This window comes from Caretta caretta, chromosome 9 (genome assembly GCF_965140235.1).
Source record: "Caretta caretta isolate rCarCar2 chromosome 9, rCarCar1.hap1, whole genome shotgun sequence".
NCBI classification, from domain to species: Eukaryota; Metazoa; Chordata; order Testudines; family Cheloniidae; genus Caretta; species Caretta caretta.
This window is the reverse complement of record NC_134214.1, coordinates 61,313,728-61,331,686: the sequence shown is the minus strand read 5'-3', so window position 1 is coordinate 61,331,686 and position 17,959 is coordinate 61,313,728. Positions and strand designations below refer to the sequence as shown.

The window sequence follows — 17,959 nt, the reverse complement described above, 5'->3', positions numbered from 1 at the left end:
AAAATAACCTCTCTGCTCCCACTCGAGATTCCCAGTTCATGCATCCCAGGATCGCATTTGCTTTTTTGGCCACATGTGGGGAGCTTGTGTTCAGCTGATTATCCAACACGACTCCCAAATCTTTTTCAGAGTCTCTGCTTCCCAGGACAGAGTGGCCCACCCTGTACACATGGCTGACACTCTCTGTTCCCAGCTGTGCACATTTACATTTAGCTGTATTCTCATGCATATTGTTTGCTTGCACCCAGGTTACCAAGTGAGCCAGAGCACTCTGTCTCCATTCCCAAATCCTAGCCTGCCTCCATGCCAGGAGGGACTGCCCACCCTTTCCCTAGTACTCCTGCTCTGCTCCCACCAGAAAATCCAACTGTCCTGTCTGCAGGAGGGGATGTAACACAGCATCAGCTAGAGCAGCTGAGCCCAGCCAAACCCAGCCCTCGCTTGGGAAAGGAGGGAGCAGCATTGGGTGAGACACCCTTGCTGCTAGCAGCCAAGCACTGCTTTCCTACAACAGACTAGTTCAATTCCCACCCCCCTGCAGCCTGCCTGGAAGGGCCCAGGGGTAGGGGTGAGGCGCAGAGACAGCACAGAGAAGCCTTCCGCCAGAGCATTTATTGGGGAAGGAGCTCTGGTTCCAGATGAATGCAGCACACTGTGTGGGCGCAGGAAAGTGCCCCTGCCTCTAGGGCAGGAACATGGCATGGTATCCTCTGCCCTCACTTAGGGCCAGCCCGGCCCACCTGCTCACCGAGCAGTTCCTAGCCCTACCAGGGCCTGGCCACGCACTTCACAGCCACCCTCAGTCTCTGTGCTGCCACAAGCAGCATGGCCCCTCTGGCCTAGCGAGCCTTCTTGTGGGGGTGCTGGTGGTGCCTGGAACGCTGGGGCGTGGGCGGCAGGGCAGTGCTGCCTCCGCGGGTGGGCACAGTGCTCTGGGGGCTGGCGTCCTCGGCAGATATGGGCTGGATGATGTGGCCTGGCTGGGTGAGGATGCGGGGGGCTGTCAGCTTCTGGAAAGCTTGCTGTGTGTTCCACGTGGGCCCCACCGGCGCCCGCATGCTCCGCTCAAACTGCTGGCGGCGGTCGAAGGGGAAAGGGACCTCGTTGACCTGCCAGAGGAGGATACAGACAGGGTCAGCACCCTGTCCTGGCACCAGACTGGGGGTGGCTGGTCCCGCTAGGGCACACTAATGGGGTTGCTAGAGATCCGCATAGGCTGGATCCTCACTCCAGGCCCCCACTACCCCAGCATTCAGGGCTGGTGGGGATCCAGCCCCAAGCCGAGGCAGAGGAGAGCCCAGCTGTGATGCTGGTTGCTGCACGGAAGCCACGGTGTCAGTGCTGCGCCTGCCTGCTGCAGCTGGAACCCTGGCACCCCTACGCAGTCAGCCGAGGCCAGGGCCCATGGAGGTTGGTCCTGGGAGGGAAGTGATTCCTGAAACAACCTCCTTGCTGGCCAAAGCGCCTGCCCGACCTACTCTAAGCCTGTGCACTGGAGCCACTGTGGTTCTCTTTGTCCCTACAGTGCCCTTTGGTCTGTCTGAGGGCTGAACAACGACTTCCTATTCAGGGACTCATTGGGGGATGGGAGGGAAGCTGGCCTCTGAATGGGTGGGGCCCCAAGGCGCGGGGCCTGCCACCAGGGCGGGTGGGGCTCCCCTCACCTGGTGTGCTGCAGCCAAGACATTGCGCTGCTGGCTGATGATGACATGGGGCAGGTGCCGATCTCTCCTGGGTGGCCCTGGCACGGGCTTGATGAGGAACCTGAGAGACAACGAGACAGATTAGGCCGCAAGGCTCCGGTGAGGGGTGAGACACCCCATGCCCTGGCCTTGCCTGCACATACCGCTTCCTCTTCCTGGCGCTAGGCCGCAGCCCCGTGCCGCCCCACTCGCCCCATCCGGGTAGGACCAGGTCCACAGCCTGCGGCTTCCCTGCCTGCTCCACCTTGTGCTTCTCCCGCAGGAAGTCAGCAATGACGTCATCCCCCGCAAATGCCTCCTTGATCACCAGCCTCTGGTCTGCAGCCTCCTCCTCCTGCCAGAGACAGAGATAAGGACCCGCTTACCCCCCTTCCCAAGACAGAGATTAGCACCCGTGGCACCCGCCTACCCCCCTCCCCGTGCCTGAGACGGCTCAGACCCAGGGCACCCACCTGCCCCCTCCCTGAGACAGATTAGCACCCATGGCACCCGCCTGCCTCCCTCTCCAAGACAGAGATCACACCCATGGCACCTGCCTGCACCATCCCCACTCCTTATGGCAGTAGGCAGCACGGAGCGCAGCTCACCTCGTCCTGCACAGAGATTGGCTGGGCAGGACACTGGATCACGTGGGACTCCCCAGCCAGAACAGCCTGCAGGTTGATCATCTTCTGCTTAGGTGCCTTCCTGACCGTGCGGCCACCCCCAGCACTGCCCTCTTCCTCTGACTCCTGCAGTGTCCCGGTGGGCCAGGGCCGCTCCTGCTCTTCTGCCCCCTCCTCCTGGCCCAAAGCATCTATCTCCTCCAGCGTGCGCCGCCTGCCCAGCTGCTCCGACAGCAGCGGCCCCTCTGGCCCCTGGGCAGGTTGTTCCACTCCAGGACCCGTCTGCACATTCGACAGCAGCTCATCAAACAAGCGTGCCTCCTCCGCTTCGCCAGCACCTGCAGAGAGCACTGGGTGAAGGCACTGCTACCCACTGTGGATATAACAGGCACGAAGGAGGGTGAGGGGGGACCATCGGGCTGATGGGTGAGATGCTGCTCCCCTCAGAGCAGCAGGGTAGCAAGGGGTTCACACAGCCTCTCTTCCAGCCCAACCAGCTCCTGACAGATGGTGGCAGGAGGCTCCAAACCTGACTCCTGTCTTCCCACCACACCAGGCCCCAGAGTGCCCACAATGGTGCTCCGGGCCCATGACATCTGGCCCCAGCCTGCTCACCCTCAGGCTCTGGGCTCCCTGTCTGTTGTTGCCGTGTGCATCGTCTTTGCTCAAAGTCTTGTAACAAAATCTCATCCTCTGACATCTCCTCTCCCTCGTTCCCAGCATCCTCTGGGGCAGCAGACTCTCTAGGGTCCTTGGGGTCCTCCTGCGTCCCAGAGTCCTTTACTTCACTGCTGGGTTTCCCCAACATCCAAGGGTTGGCTCCGTCCGTGCTGGGCTGCACTTCATTGATGGAGTCCGGGAGGAGGTCTTCCCCAGCCATGTCGCCCTCCTCTTCGCCCTCTGGCTCCATAGGCACTTTCTGGGTCAGCTCCTTGTTTCTGGACAGCTGCTCCTGCATGGCCTTGCGGGCCTGTGGGGAGATGGAAACACGTTCACAGCCAGGCCCAGCAGAGCACCCACACTGCCCTCAACACAGAGCCACCCTTCCCCCAACAGCTTCTCACCTCCAAGTTGTACTTGGCCATAATGGCCCTGGAGCGGGCCCATTTCCCCTTGTTCTGGTGCTTGAGGCTCATCCTCTCCTAGGGAGGGAGGAAGCAGAGAGAGGCATCAGCAAGGGCTTCTCTGGGCAGCTGGGGGATCTCAGGGTGCAGAGGGTCCCTGAGGCATCACCTCAATCCTGCTTCTCTCCATCTCCTCCAGCTTTGTCAGGGCAGCCTCGGGGTCTAGCTTCCGCAGCACCTCAAACTCCTTCAGGGCCTTGCGACTCCTGCCCTTCTGCAGCACTCGGTGGTACCTGTGCAGTGAGAGCAGAGCAGTCAGAAGGTGCAGGCGCCAGCTGAGCTGCCCTCCCACAGCAGGAAGTGAGACAGCTCACCCCAGCTTATTGCTAACCCGCCCTGCACCTGGGCTCCAGGGCAAGTTGAACCCAGGGCTCCTCGCAGGTCCCCCAACCTTCCCACACACTAACACCTGTGTGGACGGCTCCTTACTTCTTGCTCTTGATCTTCTTCTCTCGACGGGCCTTGGCCTCATAGTAGGACTGCAGAGCACGGGCCTTCTGCAGCTCTGCCCGGCGTAGCTGAGCCTGAAACACACAGCACGGGGTGACGGCCAGCTCCAAGGGGGGCCTGCACCCAGGGGGGCATGGACAGGGAGGGCACTACCCACTCACCTCCTCCAGGCTCATTGCCCGCAGCGAGGCCTCTTCCAGAGGCGTCAGCAGCGGGTCCATCACCGGCTGCTGCGTCTTATGGAGAAGACTGAAGATCTCCTGCTCCAGCGGTGTTCGGGCCTTTGGGACAAGGAGGGCAGCAAGTGAGCACATGCTAGGCATGCGGGGGCAACCTCATTGGGATCTCCCTGGCCATGGGCTCTGGCAATCCCACCCACTCCCCCTAGCAGGCCCAGAGGGAGGGAAGGATTCCCCTCTTCCTGCGGGCCCCGAGGTTAGCAAGGGGAGCCACCAGCCAGTCTTAGTTGCCCCAGCTCAGTGAGGGCTGCTAGTCACGTGGGAGCCCCCAGCCTCAGCCAGCTCCTCACCCTCAAAATAATCCAAAGGAGTGGGGGCCATTTCACCATAGCTCCCAGAGGGGGGACCAATCGAGCACATGGCTCCGGCAGCAGGGGGCACCCAGACGAGTGTACTATGGGTCGCTGGGCAATTTTCACAGAAGGGTAAGGGAGACATCCCCATTAATTGCTCCCAATCCTTCTGCCCCACCTGGTCCCCACTGTTGTGGGGATTTCAGGGTGCAGGATCAGGACCCCCAGGTGATGGGGGTTAGGTGGGTGGGGACTGGGTCTGGGAACTTCCTGAGGCCAGTCTGCTCGGGCAAAGGGGGCACAACAGCAAGAACCTGTCACTTTTACAAGGCTTTTGGTGAAAATTCAACATCAGCCAGGGGCTGAGATCAAGCCAGGCCTGATGCGCGGACCAGCCACCCCCAGCCAGCACATGGGGTGGGCACCCCCAGAATACCACGCACAGCTAGAAAGCCTCCTCTACCACCACAGGGCACTACCCAGCAGTGCCCTGAAGGCTAGAGAAAGGCTAGACTTGGCCATAGTCAGAGAGGTAGAGGTGACTTACAAAAACCCCAGCAACCCTGGCTCAGTCCCCAGTCCAACCCCTCCAACCCAGCACTCCCCAGCCAGTGGCCCAGAGGAAACCCCTACGGCCCAGGGAACACGGGGGGAAGACGGGATGCAGAATGCCCATCTGACAGCCTTTGTCAGCCACCCAGGCACGTGTGCTCAGAATTCACAGGACACCTTTCATCTCGGCCAACAGCCAGCACCCGAACACAGCCATCTCTGTGGCACTACGCAGCCACTGCTAACGTGCACAGCAACATGCACAGCTGCTCAGGACAAGAAGTGGCCAAAACCAACCAAAACCACAAGGGAAATGTGGGGACTGAATGGGAGGGATTCCCCGTGGCAGAGTCTAGAGAGGACTCCCAGGTGACCCCCCTGAGAGAAAGCCCTAGGACCTACTGGGGGGAGCAAAGGGCTGATTTCCCACCTCATCTGAAAGAGGCTCCTCAGAGCCCATCACATCACTGGGACCTACCTGGGCCTCTTGCTGTGGGTGCCCCCAGAGAGCCAGACTCTCCATGCACACTGCAGACCCATTTCTCAGCTCTCACTTTTACAGCCCTAAGCTCCCTTCTTTGGGGGAAAAATTTTACGAGCAAGCTTGCAGTGGTCAGCGAAGCCTTTGCATTTCCCTTGGACTGGTCGGCAAGGCCAGGCCCAGAGAACCCCTCCAGCCCTTGCGCTGCTGGAAGGGCAGTTACAGCACGTGCTTCCCTCTGGACTGGGGACTGTTAGGCCCCAGTGCTGAGCCCTACCCAGAGATAGCTCTGGGTTCCCCATGCATTTACCTCACTTGGGACTGGGACTGCTGGAGCAACCTCCTGCCTCAACTTGCACTCTGCACAGGGGGAATGTTTGTGGAAGGGCTGTAATGGTCCCGCTGTTTGTGGGGAGAGAGGACCCTGCCCCAGTGGAAGGGTCCCTCATCACTGGAGAGCTCCAGCACTGCAGATCTTGAGGGAAAGAGCAGAAATCTGGCTAGGGAGGGGGTCTCTCTGGGTGGGAAGAAGGCAGAGCTGGGGGGCTGGGGACTTTAACAAGGCAGCCCCCTCCCGCTTTCCTGTTGCATCCCAGCAGGCGCCGAGAGCAGCTGTGCAGTATTCAGCTGAGACTCTGGTGTCAGGACCCTGGGTTGAGGTCAGGAACTTAGCAAGGAGAGAAGGGAGCTGCAGGGGGAAAGGACAGCTCTGACCTGCTCCCTCCTTCCTGAGCGAGGCCCCTGGACAGTTTGGAATCTGTTTGGCCCTGGGAAGGTTGAGAGGAAGGGGACTACTCAGATCTGGGGGCAAAGAGCAAGCCAGCAGAGCTCGGGATGGCCACACACCACTCCCCCGCACCCTTCACCATGCGTGTCTGTCCTCACCGCAAAGTGCTGTGCATTGGCTACCAGTGTGGAATGCAGGGCAGGACACGGGGAGGTCAGCTCCAAGTAGCCCAGCTCTGTGTGCGCCCAGCCTCACGCTGAACCTTCCCCCGGAAGCTGCATGGCTTGCCATGGCCCCGCCGAGCTAACGTGAGAGCACAGACACACACCCCCTGCGTGCCGGAGCAGGCACTGCCCCTCATTCTCACCGTGGCTCTCAGCTACCTGGTGTGAAGCTCAGCCCCGCCTGCCACAACAAGGCTGGGCCTGGGCTCGCCCAGTGCTCAGAAGCCTGATGCACTCCTGCTCCACCAGCGTCCTCGGGTTGGGATCAGGCACAAACCACCCCCAAAGGGGCCTAGACACCTGTGCCAATGCTGCACCCCCCTCCGCCCCTCCCATACATGCCATGCAAAAGCACCCACCTTCCAGCCGGTCAACACCTCCTCGATGGGTGCAACCCCCATCTGCTCCTGCTTCAGGGGGAAAACCAACTGTTCCGCTCGTCGGTTCTGCTGAACCACCTGCTCCCACTTGGCAACAGCCTTCGAGGTCTTATTGTAGGCAGCTTCCCTCACAACCTGCAGTCCCAAGAGACAGTCTGTGAGGACACAATAGGCCCCAGGTCTACAAAGACACCAGACCCCAAGGTCTGGATAGCAAGGAAACCCAGCAAGTAACCCAGATAGGGAGAGGCACTCACAGCTCAGTCACACAGGACTGAGACCAAACATCAGTGCTTATCTCCATGGCTGCTCCCTGCTCCACTCCCAACTCGCTCCCACCCTGCTCTGCCCTTGACCTACCCCCATCACCTCAGGCACTCCCGGCTCAGGTCCATCAGTGACCTCCCACGAGCCCTGATGGATGGACGGACAGACAGAGTCTTACCCGCTCTGACTCCTCTTTGCTGAGTGGCAGCTCCAGGGACTTTTTCTGCTTGACTCTATTCAATTGCTTCTTCACGATGCCCAGGGAGGACGAAGCCCGGATGGACCCCAGCAGCTCAGGCAGGACCAGCTTCTCCCCGATGCCTGCAGGAACCAGTGCAGTCAATGCAGGCAGGATGTCACGGAGCTCCCAGCAGAGGGCGCCAACAGGGAACCACCTGCTGGGTTCCTACACCCTCCCCCCACACAGCCCATTGCAGCTTCCCACACTACCACCCTGGAGTAGGGATGAAGTGACCCAGTTATGCAGGGGGAGCCCCTGTCTGGGAGCTGCAGAAACAGCTTGGAGAAAGGCTCATCCCATCCCCTCTCTTCCCCTCCCCTCCCGAGAAGGAGCTTACCTTCACAGCTGAGGTTGAACTCGGACACCTGCACGCTCGCCTCTGTGCGTTCAGCCAGCTTCCGCCTAGAAGAGAGGAGGCAGAATGTTTAGGGACCTCTTGAGTGCAGTCCACCAGCACCCCTGCCCATGCAATGCCTCTCCCAAAAGCGTGTGCGTGTGGGCAATGTTCCATGTGCAGAATTAATTTTGTTAGGTGTACCAATATGGAGGTGATGTGTGGCGGGGGAAGGGCTGAGGGGTTCGGAGTGTTGGAGGGGGCTCAGGGCTGGGGCTGAGGAGGTGAGGGCTCTGGCTGAGGGTGCGGGCTCTAGGATGGGGCTGAGGATGAGGGGTTTGGGGTACAGGCTGCCCAGGGGAGAGAGGACTCCCCCCGCAGTCCTCTCTTGCCACAGCAGCCGGGGGAGGGGTGCCTCTTTCCCTGGTGTGGCCCTTGATAGTCTGCTGCACAGCGGTGCAGCTTAGAGGGAAATTAGCCTAGGGGGCCCCCCTGAGGCTCCACCCCGGCCAAGCCAGAAGCCTGAATGGGGCCAGGGAGCCCCCTCCCACTGCCTGGGGGAGTAAGAGGCAAAAGAAGCCCCCTGTCTGTGTCCTGGGCTCCCTGCCCAGGGCAGGTGGACGGACCCAGACTGCCCTCTGGCCAGGGGTTCTACCTCAGAGCCACAGCCTGCCCATGATAAGAGCTGGGCAGGCAGCTGTGGGGAGCTGCAGTGGACCCTCCACCTGCCCTGCAGTGTGTGGAGCCCGAGCAGTCCCCAGCCTGTGTCCCCGCCCAGCCCGCGACTCCTCACAGTTGCTCGCCCAGCTCTTACCATGGCCGGCTGCGGCTCCGAGGCCCCCAGCGAGCTGGGTCCACGAGAGCAGCGCAGGCAGCTGTGGGGAGTCGGCGCCGAGATGTGGACCCTCCACCTGCCCTGGGCCAGGTGGGGACACGGGCCAGGGGCTGCTGGCAGATCCCCCCACACTCCGGGCAGGTGGAAGGACCATCACAGCTCCCTTCAACTGCCTGGACTCCCTGGCCTGGCTCCACATCCCCCCGGTTCCTGCGCCACTGAGAGGAGCCCATTTCTGCATCTTGGCAGGGGGTTAGACTTGATGACCCTTGCGGTCCCTTCTGACCCTCTTGGTCTACGGTTGTGATGGGGGCACGTGGGGCTAGCTACCTCCCAGACACCTCAGGAGCCGAGGGGCCTTCACTGCTGCTTCAGTTGCCCTGAGCACAGCGTAGGAACCATGGCAGCCTGGACACGAGTGTCTAAGAGCCCCCACAAAACAACTGAGCCCCTGGGTGATGGGTAAGTGTGATCCCAACACTCACCGCTTCTTTCCAGCGAGGGAGCTGACCGCCTCCAAGAGCTGACAATGCCGCCTCTCCGCATTGTCATCCCCCTGGCACACAGGAGACAAAATTAATGCAGCTGGCAGTGGCACAGGCCTTCAGCATCTGGACACAAGGAGTCCCTTCAATCACCAGAGGAGCTCTGCCCTGCCCCTACAGCAGCTGCAAGGGGGGCAGCGGGCTGGGCACCTTCAGAGCTGCCCTTCAGTTACAGGCCTGACCCCTGCAGTGCAGTGCCCACATCACCAAACACAAATTTCAGCTCAGCCTGAGGCCCCACCACCACCATATGCCTTGCCCCCACTGCCTCTCAAGTCCCCCCAGGACCCTCTTCCATTGCACTGCACGGCCACCTTCATATACCCACCGTGACCTGCCCCGCAAGGCGGTCTCACTTCCTGCCCCTATTCCACCTCACTAATTTTACTACAACACTAGAAGACAATAAAGCTCGCTGTATTTACCCCTCAGGGCAGGACAACGCCCCCCGTGGGAGGCCTGGGGAGCCTGAGCCCTCCTGTCAGCAGCAGCCTGGCACTGGCTCGGGGTAAGCGACCCAAACGCAGCCATGCCTTGAGGTCACTGCCCCAGTGCTGGGGCCGCAAGAGCCTCTCCTACCTCATCCTCGCTGGCGCTCACGGGGTGGTCGCTCCGGAACAAATCCTCCTCGGCCATCGGCAGCGCCCGGAAGCTGCTGCTGGGGAGACACGAGCCGGGCTCAGGCTTGGGCTCCTTGGCACAGGATCGCACAGGCTACGGGTGTAGATCGCACAGCCAGGTCCTGCGGGACGAGCTACCTGGGAAACCGGCACCGAACAGACAGCACAGGCCTGCCAAGGATGCTTCCGTCAGAGCTGGGACTAGGGCCCGGCTCCCCCCACCCCAAGGCAGGGCCCGGGGCGCCTGGCTTCCCCCCTCCGCCCCCCAAAGGCGGGCCCCGGTAGTCCGGCTTCCCCATCCTCCCCGCGGCAGGGCGGAGCCGGCAGAGCCCGGCGGGGACGGGCTGGCCCCAGACACCGCGCGCAAGTCGGGGGGGGGGGGGGGGGGACGACGACCAGGGCCCATCCCCCCCAGGCCCCTCACCTCCGCCGCGCGCCCAGCCCGGCTCCCCGCCCGGCCAGCACACGTGGGTAGGAACAAGTACTGGCCGCTCCGCGAGCCGGCCCTGCACCAGCGCGCAGGTCGTAAAGCGCGGCACTTCCGCCCCTCACGGAGCCGGCCGTCGCCGCGAGCCGGGGCACTTCCGCCCCGTGCTGCGCAGGCGGGCTCTGGCTGTTGCCATGGCAGTGGGGGCGCGGGAGGCCCGGCTGGGCGGGCTCTTCCGCTGGCCGGCGGTGACCGCTCGGACCAGGCCCCGGGGAGCCGGCGCGCGGCCCCGGCCCGGGGTGACCCCTCCTCTCCCAGCCCCGCCGCCCCTGGACTCGGCCGGCTGCCCGCGGTGCGCCCCGTGTGGCCGGGACGGGCTGCTGGCGGTGGGCCTGGTGCTGGCCGAGCTGGCGGCGGCGCTGCTGCTGCTGTGGCCGGGGAGCGCTGACCGGCAAGCCCCGACCAGGAAGCCCCGGACCAGCGCACCCTATGGACAAGGGCAAACCGTCTCTGCATCGGTCGCTCGGCTGAACTGCCCCTACTGGGGGGACCTCTCTGGGCCCAGGCAGAAGTGAGCTGTAGCTCGCGAAAGCTTATGCCCTAATATATTTGTTAGTCTCTAAGGTGCCACAAGCCCTCCTGTTCTTTTTGCGGATACAGACTAACAGGGCTGCTACTCTGAAACCCACCTTATTTTGTATTTCTTGGGGCCCAGGCATCTCGTTCAGGCTGCACCCATCTCGGAGAAAACACTGGGGGCCAGAAGGCCCCGTCCGGCTTGGAGAACTGGCTAAAAGCAAGATGCTAATGGAATCCAAATTGTGTCAACTGAATTTCCAGTGACCTAAATCAATGCTCTGCGAGCCTCTCCTGCTGAGATGAGATTTCTGCTTTCACGGGGTGCACATAGCAACCAGCCTGGGTAGGGCTGTAGCAGAGGAGGGTCACTTTAACAGGGTGCCAAACCTAGGGTGACCAGATGTCCCCATTTTATAGGGACAATCCCAATATCTGGGGCTTTGTCTTATACAGACACCTATTACTGCCCCACCCTCTGTCCTGATTTTTCACACTTGTTGTCTGGTCACCCTAGTCAAACCTTTCTTTTGTAAAAACCTCATACATGTCAATGAACAAACATGGTTTGTAAGCTTTGGGTACTATTTAAATTTTTCATGGAAAATGGGTTGATACATTGAAAAGAATAAAGAGTTCCAAAATGACCACTGTTTGACATTTCATTGGTTTGTCTGACGGACACGCTTAGTGGAGTTGTGTAGTTAGGAGGCTATTGTCTGTAGGACCTCTGCTTCGTTTGTTGCAGAAGATGGAAGGAAGAAGAGATCAGGATTTCTCTGCTACTTCCTTCACCTAAGATCCCTTCTGGATCTCCAGAGAAGAACTTCTCTCAACTTTCTTTTTGAAAGGGGTTATTGTCTCCAGTTCTATCTGAACCATGTAAGGGTTGGGAGTGGACGAGAGATGCAGATCGGAGAGTGGATTCCAAGAAAAAGTTTGGACAGTTTCATTCATACCCACTGGATCCAGATGCACAGAAGTATTTCCAACCAAATCCATCACTGTTTTTTTTTTGGCCTGAACGGCATGTTACCCTCACAGGGTTAGATAATCCCAGTGGCCATCTTCTGCACCTTATCAAGAAGGATCTATGCATGGGACTAGACGTTCACCAATTCCATACCAGGAGGACATTCAGTTGTCTGATCCAAAGGATACAGATATTTGGGGATTGTTTGCCCTGTTTTTATCACTGGGAGTTAATACTAGACAGGTGGATCCTGGAAGTTATTGCATGTGGTTACACAATTCAATCAAGATCCTTGCCTACAACATCTCACCCATTTCATCTCTGGGCAGAGATCAAAGTCATTTCATTTTTTTAAAGAACTAGGTTCAATCTCTGCTGCAGTTAGGAGCCATAGAGACAGTTCTGCAAGATCACAGAGGGAGGGTTTTTACTGGTGTTTTCTAATTTAAAAAAATATGGGGCTTTTGCCCTATTTTGGATTTAAGGAAATGAAATACTTATATAAAGAAATTTTGTTTCTGCATGTTAGAGATAACTTCTGTAATTCTTTCACTTTATCTTGAGGATGGGGTTGTTGCTCTGGATTTAAAAGATGAATGTTTCCATAAAACAGTGTCATCTGAAATACCCGCTTTTCATGGTATGAGAGTTTCATTTTCAGTACAAGGTCCTCCTTTTTTGTTTATCCATAGCTCCTCAGGTGTTTACAGAATGCCTGTTGGTAGTGGCAGTGTACCTAAAAAGGCAGGGGATGTATGTGTACCCATTCCTAGATGACTGGGTAATAAAAGCATCATCAGGGAAGACATTTTAATATATGTAAATCAAATATGTTCTCTCTTTGCCAGTCTGGGATTAGAAATAAAATGGAAAAAATTGTGTTTAAACCCTACTCAGAGGAGCCACTTTTTGGGGCCATAGTAGATTCTACTTCGGGAAGAGCTTTTCTCCCAGAGGAGAGGTATATAAAAATATTTATATATCCTCCAGTTTCTATAGCAGTCAGTTCCCCATTTTCTTCAGTTGCTGGGTCTGTCAAACACAGCAGTGCCACCATATGCTCATCTTCAGCTGAGATATCTTCAGCACTGGTTAGGAACAAATTACAGACCAGGTTTGCGTAGCATGCATCACAAATAGTAATTCCACAGCAGGTGTTAATGTCACTCATGGGGGGAGGGGGGGGACAGACTCAAAAATGCAATGAAATGTACACTTTTCAATTTTCCTCCACCATCAGTAACACAAACCTCAGAAAAACAACAAGGAGTCTGGTGGCACCTTAAGGACTAACAGATTTATTTGAGCATAAGCTTTTGTGGGTAAAAACCCCCACTTCTTCAGATACATGGAGTGAAAATTATAGACCACAGGCATAAATGTACTGGCACATGTTAGTCTTTAAGGTGCCACCGGACTCCTCATTGTTTTTGTGGATACAGACTAACATGGCTACCCCTCTGATACAAACCTCAGATGCAGCTACACTAGGTTGAGGAGCTCATCTGAAAAACAATATTAGTCAGGGCTCACTGGTTACCCAAAAAAAAAAAAAAGTACATATCAGTATTGTAGAACTGAGAGCCACAAGACTAGCTCTAAAGTCCTTCCTATCTCAAGTCAAATACAAAGTACTTCAGGTAGTAACAGACAATGCAATGGTGCTATGTTATCTGAACAAGCGAGGGGGAACTTATTCTATAAAATTATGCCTAGAGGCAAAGAGGCTTTGGAAATGGTGTACAGAGCATGACATTCACCCAGGATAAATTGGTGTAGGGGTATGTGAATGGGTTTGTGATTCGCTCTGTAGTGGTCACAGTCTCTGGCAGTTGCTCCGTCCAGCGGTTGCAGCCAAAGGGGAGGTAGGGGAACCTGGACCCTCCTGCTCCACTAGGTTCCGACCCAGGGCCCTGTGAGACTTGTCTGGTGCCTTGCACCCTGAGGGGCCTCAAATCAGCCTCTTGGGGTTACTTCTTACCTCCCCTTTTCCTGCACTGGGGGCTGCAAGGTGTTCACATAAGCACCAGTTTGCAGGCTGCCTACCCATCTCCAACCCATAGGAGCTGCTGCTCAACAACATTCCTTCTCCTAGCCTGGGACTGGCTACATCCTGGTCCAGAGCTCCCAGACCAGGTCCTTCTCCCTACCCTGTCTGGCCCAACGGAGCCAGTGGCTGGTTGGCTTCCTTTTCAACCCCACCTCCAGTTGGAGCATGCTTGGCAAGGGCGGAGGGGTGGAGCCTCCTGTGCCCAGAGTTGCTCTTTAATCCTCTGCTGTCCAATGAAGGGTTTTATACCCTATCACATGGGGGAACAAAACATGCTTGCAGATTAACATGTCAAATGCACAAATGGTCTGTGAAGGAAGAAGTAATAACACACCTCTCCAGTTTATGGGGGAATCTGATAATATATCTGTTTGCCTCCAGCAGCAACAGGAAACGTCAACAATTTTGCTCCAGAGCAGGCAGAGACAAGGAATCAACATTGGATGAGTTTCTGACACACTGGTGTCAGGGCTTAATGTAACCATTTCCCCTCATACAGAGAGTGATAAACAAACAACAGGATAAGGCCAGAGTGCTTTTAATAGTGCCAGCATGTCTGAGAAAACTATGGTATCTGGACTTGATTCATCTGCCAGAAGGATTAATGGAGCCTCTGCCACTGCTACCGCACTTGTCACAACAGACTGGGATGGTCTATTGTCCAGATCCTCAGTCCCTTCATTTAACTGTGTGGGAAATAGAACTGTGGGAGGGCTAGAGAAAAGTTGTTCATTAAAGGTGCAGAATGTACTGTTACATTCTGGAAAAGAGTCCACAAATAAATGCTATACTCATAAATGGAAAAGGGTTTTGCTGTGGATTTCTACATGTGATCAAGATCCATTTACAGCACCACTTAATTGTAGAGTATTTGTTGTATCCTGAGAATGCATGTCTTTCTTTATCTTCAGTTAAGGTTATTCTCTCAGACATATCAGCATGCCATGTACCTGTGGAGAGTAAATCAATTTTTACTAATGATACAGTTAAGACATTTTTTAAAAGCTTTAATAACTCATACTCCCCCACCCCATAAGAAACTCTTTGCCCTCTTGGGATCTGAATTAGTTCTGTCCCATTTAATGAATCCTCCTTTTGTACCTTTTGGGGGCTGTTCTTTATTCCATCTGTCTCTCAAAAGAGTATTTTTGATAGTGATCATGTCTGCAAGGGGTATAAGTGAATTACAGACATGAATGGCTATTCACCATTCACCGTTTTTCATAAAGACATATGGGTTTTAAGGATCTATGGGACCAGAACCCAGCTCTGCAGAGGGGCCAGCACAGCAGATGTTCCCACATCACCATTATGGCAGCATGCAGAGGCACTTCCAATGAGCACTGGGGAGATTAGGCACTACAGGAAATACCATCCAAAAGGTCTAGAGTGACAGCACCTTGCAGTCCTCTGATTGACCTTGTCCACTATTTAACCCTGGAGGGTTCCCCAGGAAGTTGTCTGGGCAACCACACAGATTTCTGGCCTGCTGCGACTCCAGACCACACCTTGCTTTCTGATCTCCAGTGTTTGGTTCCAGCCTGGTGCTATCTCTGGTCTCTGACCCAGCCTGACTCTGACCCTGACTCTTGCTTATCAAGCCCAGTTCTGGTAATTACTCCAATCCCTGCTTACTTACTACTGCCTTATGCCATTCCACTAGGCTAGACTGCCGACGCCCTGGTCCCTTACTCACCCTAAAAGTGAGTTTCCAATTGGAAAAGTGGTTTCCAATTTTCATATAAATCAGTCTATAATTTTATTGGTTTTCTTTCCCAAACCTCGTACTCATAATAGGGAGACTAAATTACACATGCTAGATGTGAGAAGAACTCTATCCTTTTATTTAGACAGGACTAAACAATTTAGGCAGTCCCCAGAATTGTTTATAGGTTATGGAACGAAGGACAAGGGGAAAGCTATTTTTGTACAAACATTTTGTCAATGGGTTAGATTATCTGTTTATGAAGCTTATAAATCAAAGGAGGTACGGTACCCATTCCTCAAGGGATGAGAATGCATTCGACTAGATTAAAGTCAGCCTTTATGGCTTTCTATAGACACGTTCTTCTGGTAGAGACATGTAGAATAGCACCATGGAGTTCTGTTCACACCTTTCTAAACATTACTCCTTAGATTTGGAAGCTAGATCTGATGCAAAATTTGACAAGGCAGTCCTTGTTTAATTAGAACTCTGTGGTCCCACCATCCTGGGCCAGAATGCTCCTTATTAATCTATCCCATGAGTGGTCATGTGCAGAGGACACTCAAAGGAGAAATGAAGGTTATTTATCTGTAACCGAGGCTCTTCGAGATGGACTCTGCATAATTAGACTCCCAGTCTGCCTCTCCCCATAACCTTAGCATCCTCCTCACTGGGAAAGGACCTTAGAAAGCTGGAGCTCCACGCCTCTTTTAGACCCTCACTGGGGAATGTTTAACATTCACTGAAGAGAGGGGCCAGGGAGCTGGGTGAGTGCTCCAGTGGCTACTGCTAATCAGAATTCTACCATTCAGAGCATCCCATGAGCGTGCATACTCAGCATCGATCTCAAAGAGCCTTGGTTATAGGTAAGGAACCTTTATTGTCATGGTTGGGAATCCACCTGGTTGCACAGACAGCTTCCTGGTGTCCCTGCCAGGCTTAAATAGTACACCTGGTCCAATTAGGGATCCTGGGAGCACCACCAATCAGGTCCTCTGTAGGTGGCACATCCTATGGTGCTTGGTGACATAAGGTTCACAGCCTGCAGATCACTGTGGTGCCAGAGGTATTGGGTGGTGTCATGGATGCAGCAGTCTATCAGGGACCAGCAGACCCAGATTCCAGCCCCCAGGGATCCTCACACATAGCCATAGTAATGCCTGAACTGCAAGCCTACCTGATAATTACAACTGCCTAAATGCTAACTCCTACAAACAACATTCCTCTTTCATTAAAAAAAAACAAACTAGGAAATTCAATGGAAAAAAATTCATTAACCAGAGTGACAGCTGTCTGTCTGGTTGTATCTCGTGCCCTTCCAGAATTCAAGTTCAGTAAATCTCAGACTTATGAACACCAGGAAAAATAGACTTAAGGTACATGCCCACACAACCATAACTCTGCCCCCTTTGGGTGATGCCTCAATACACCCATCACACATTCTCACACTCTGCCTTTGTATTGTACTAAACAGAAACAATCTACTCCTGCCTTGCTCTCAAACACTTAGCACCCTCCACAGAAAAAAAACCACATCTGCTAAATTTTACAGCCCCTTCACCCTTATGCACATGATGCCAAACACTGTACATTCATTAACCTATCATTAAACCCACAGTCCACACTCATCTCCCACCTTACTGGGGACCATCCCCAGTGCCCTGCTACTGACACAGCCTACACAACTCAGCGCTGACATGAGGCATCCTGGATCTCCCAAGGTACATGTGCACCTCTTTCCTTCTGTCACCCCTCCTCCCCCCAGACGGGCACAGCCCCTCAAAGATCACCTCAGATCATAATCACAGCTCTGACAAAATGCTCCAAACTAATCCCTCCCACATTCAGTACAGCTACACGTAACACTGTGAATGCAGCTGGAGTGCAGGCAGATAATTCCCAGTCACTATTGCCAGCTCCAGGGGGAAAAGTTAAGGTTACATGGGCATTTACCTTAACTCTGTATTTCTTGGTTTTCAGAAAGGAAAATTCCTTACCTGGACAGTGACTGGAGTTCTTCAGCATGTGTTGTCCATATGCACATTCCACTAGGCACCTGAGTCCAGGGTCTTTTTTCCCAGCAGTGTCCATTGTGGCCACACATATGCCCTGAGTGTCCTCATGCCCTCCACCAAGCGCGTACAAGGGTAGAGCTGGCTGTAAGCATGAAAGGGGGTTAATTATACAGATTTGCAGAGTTCCCAGTTAAATTTACAGCTGAAGTCTAACAAACTAGATTTGCCAATGAGATTAGAGTTATAGCCCATATTCAAATATTAGAAAAGATTGGTTCAAAATGGAGTAGTTTAGTATATCAAAAGCAATTGCTTAAAGTTATGGTTCAGGTCTCTCTTAAGCCAATTTGTTTAAACTTATAAAGGAGGGTGTGAACCGAGCACACTGTATTGGCAGTAGGTGAGGGTACACAGTTGCAATCTATACCCAAGGACTTGCCTAGACATGCCCAGATGGGCATGTTTACCCTGTGATCGCGGTCTTCACAATACTTCACCAAAGGGGCCATGCCTGGTGTCTGCGGAAAGCTAAGAACTCGCTGGTTGTCATGGATATTGTGGGATCTATGCATGGAACATACTTTAAGAGTTCT

At 54.9% G+C, this 17,959-nt stretch overlaps 1 protein-coding gene and 1 long non-coding RNA gene across 2 annotated transcripts; both read right to left on the bottom strand.

Moving 5' to 3' along the window:
- Positions 1 to 597: 597 nt before the first annotated feature.
- On the bottom strand, positions 598 to 10,190 carry UTP14A (UTP14A small subunit processome component). Its single transcript, XM_048864373.2, has 15 exons — positions 10,045 to 10,190; positions 9,580 to 9,655; positions 8,941 to 9,011; positions 7,624 to 7,688; positions 7,224 to 7,366; positions 6,758 to 6,913; positions 4,044 to 4,163; positions 3,862 to 3,956; positions 3,542 to 3,665; positions 3,373 to 3,450; positions 2,924 to 3,278; positions 2,291 to 2,646; positions 1,847 to 2,037; positions 1,665 to 1,764; positions 598 to 1,109 (listed from the first exon to the last, which is right to left on the bottom strand). Exons 2-15 carry the CDS (start codon positions 9,634 to 9,636, stop codon positions 840 to 842), a joined length of 2,181 nt encoding a protein of 726 aa, XP_048720330.1. The 5' UTR covers positions 9,637 to 9,655; positions 10,045 to 10,190; the 3' UTR covers positions 598 to 839.
- A 3,978-nt stretch (positions 10,191 to 14,168) lies between these two features.
- LOC125642668 (uncharacterized) lies at positions 14,169 to 17,745 on the bottom strand. Its single transcript, XR_007358464.2, has 2 exons — positions 17,349 to 17,745; positions 14,169 to 14,596 (listed from the first exon to the last, which is right to left on the bottom strand). It is a non-coding gene; the product is annotated as an uncharacterized LOC125642668 (long non-coding RNA).
- Positions 17,746 to 17,959: the final 214 nt, after the last annotated feature.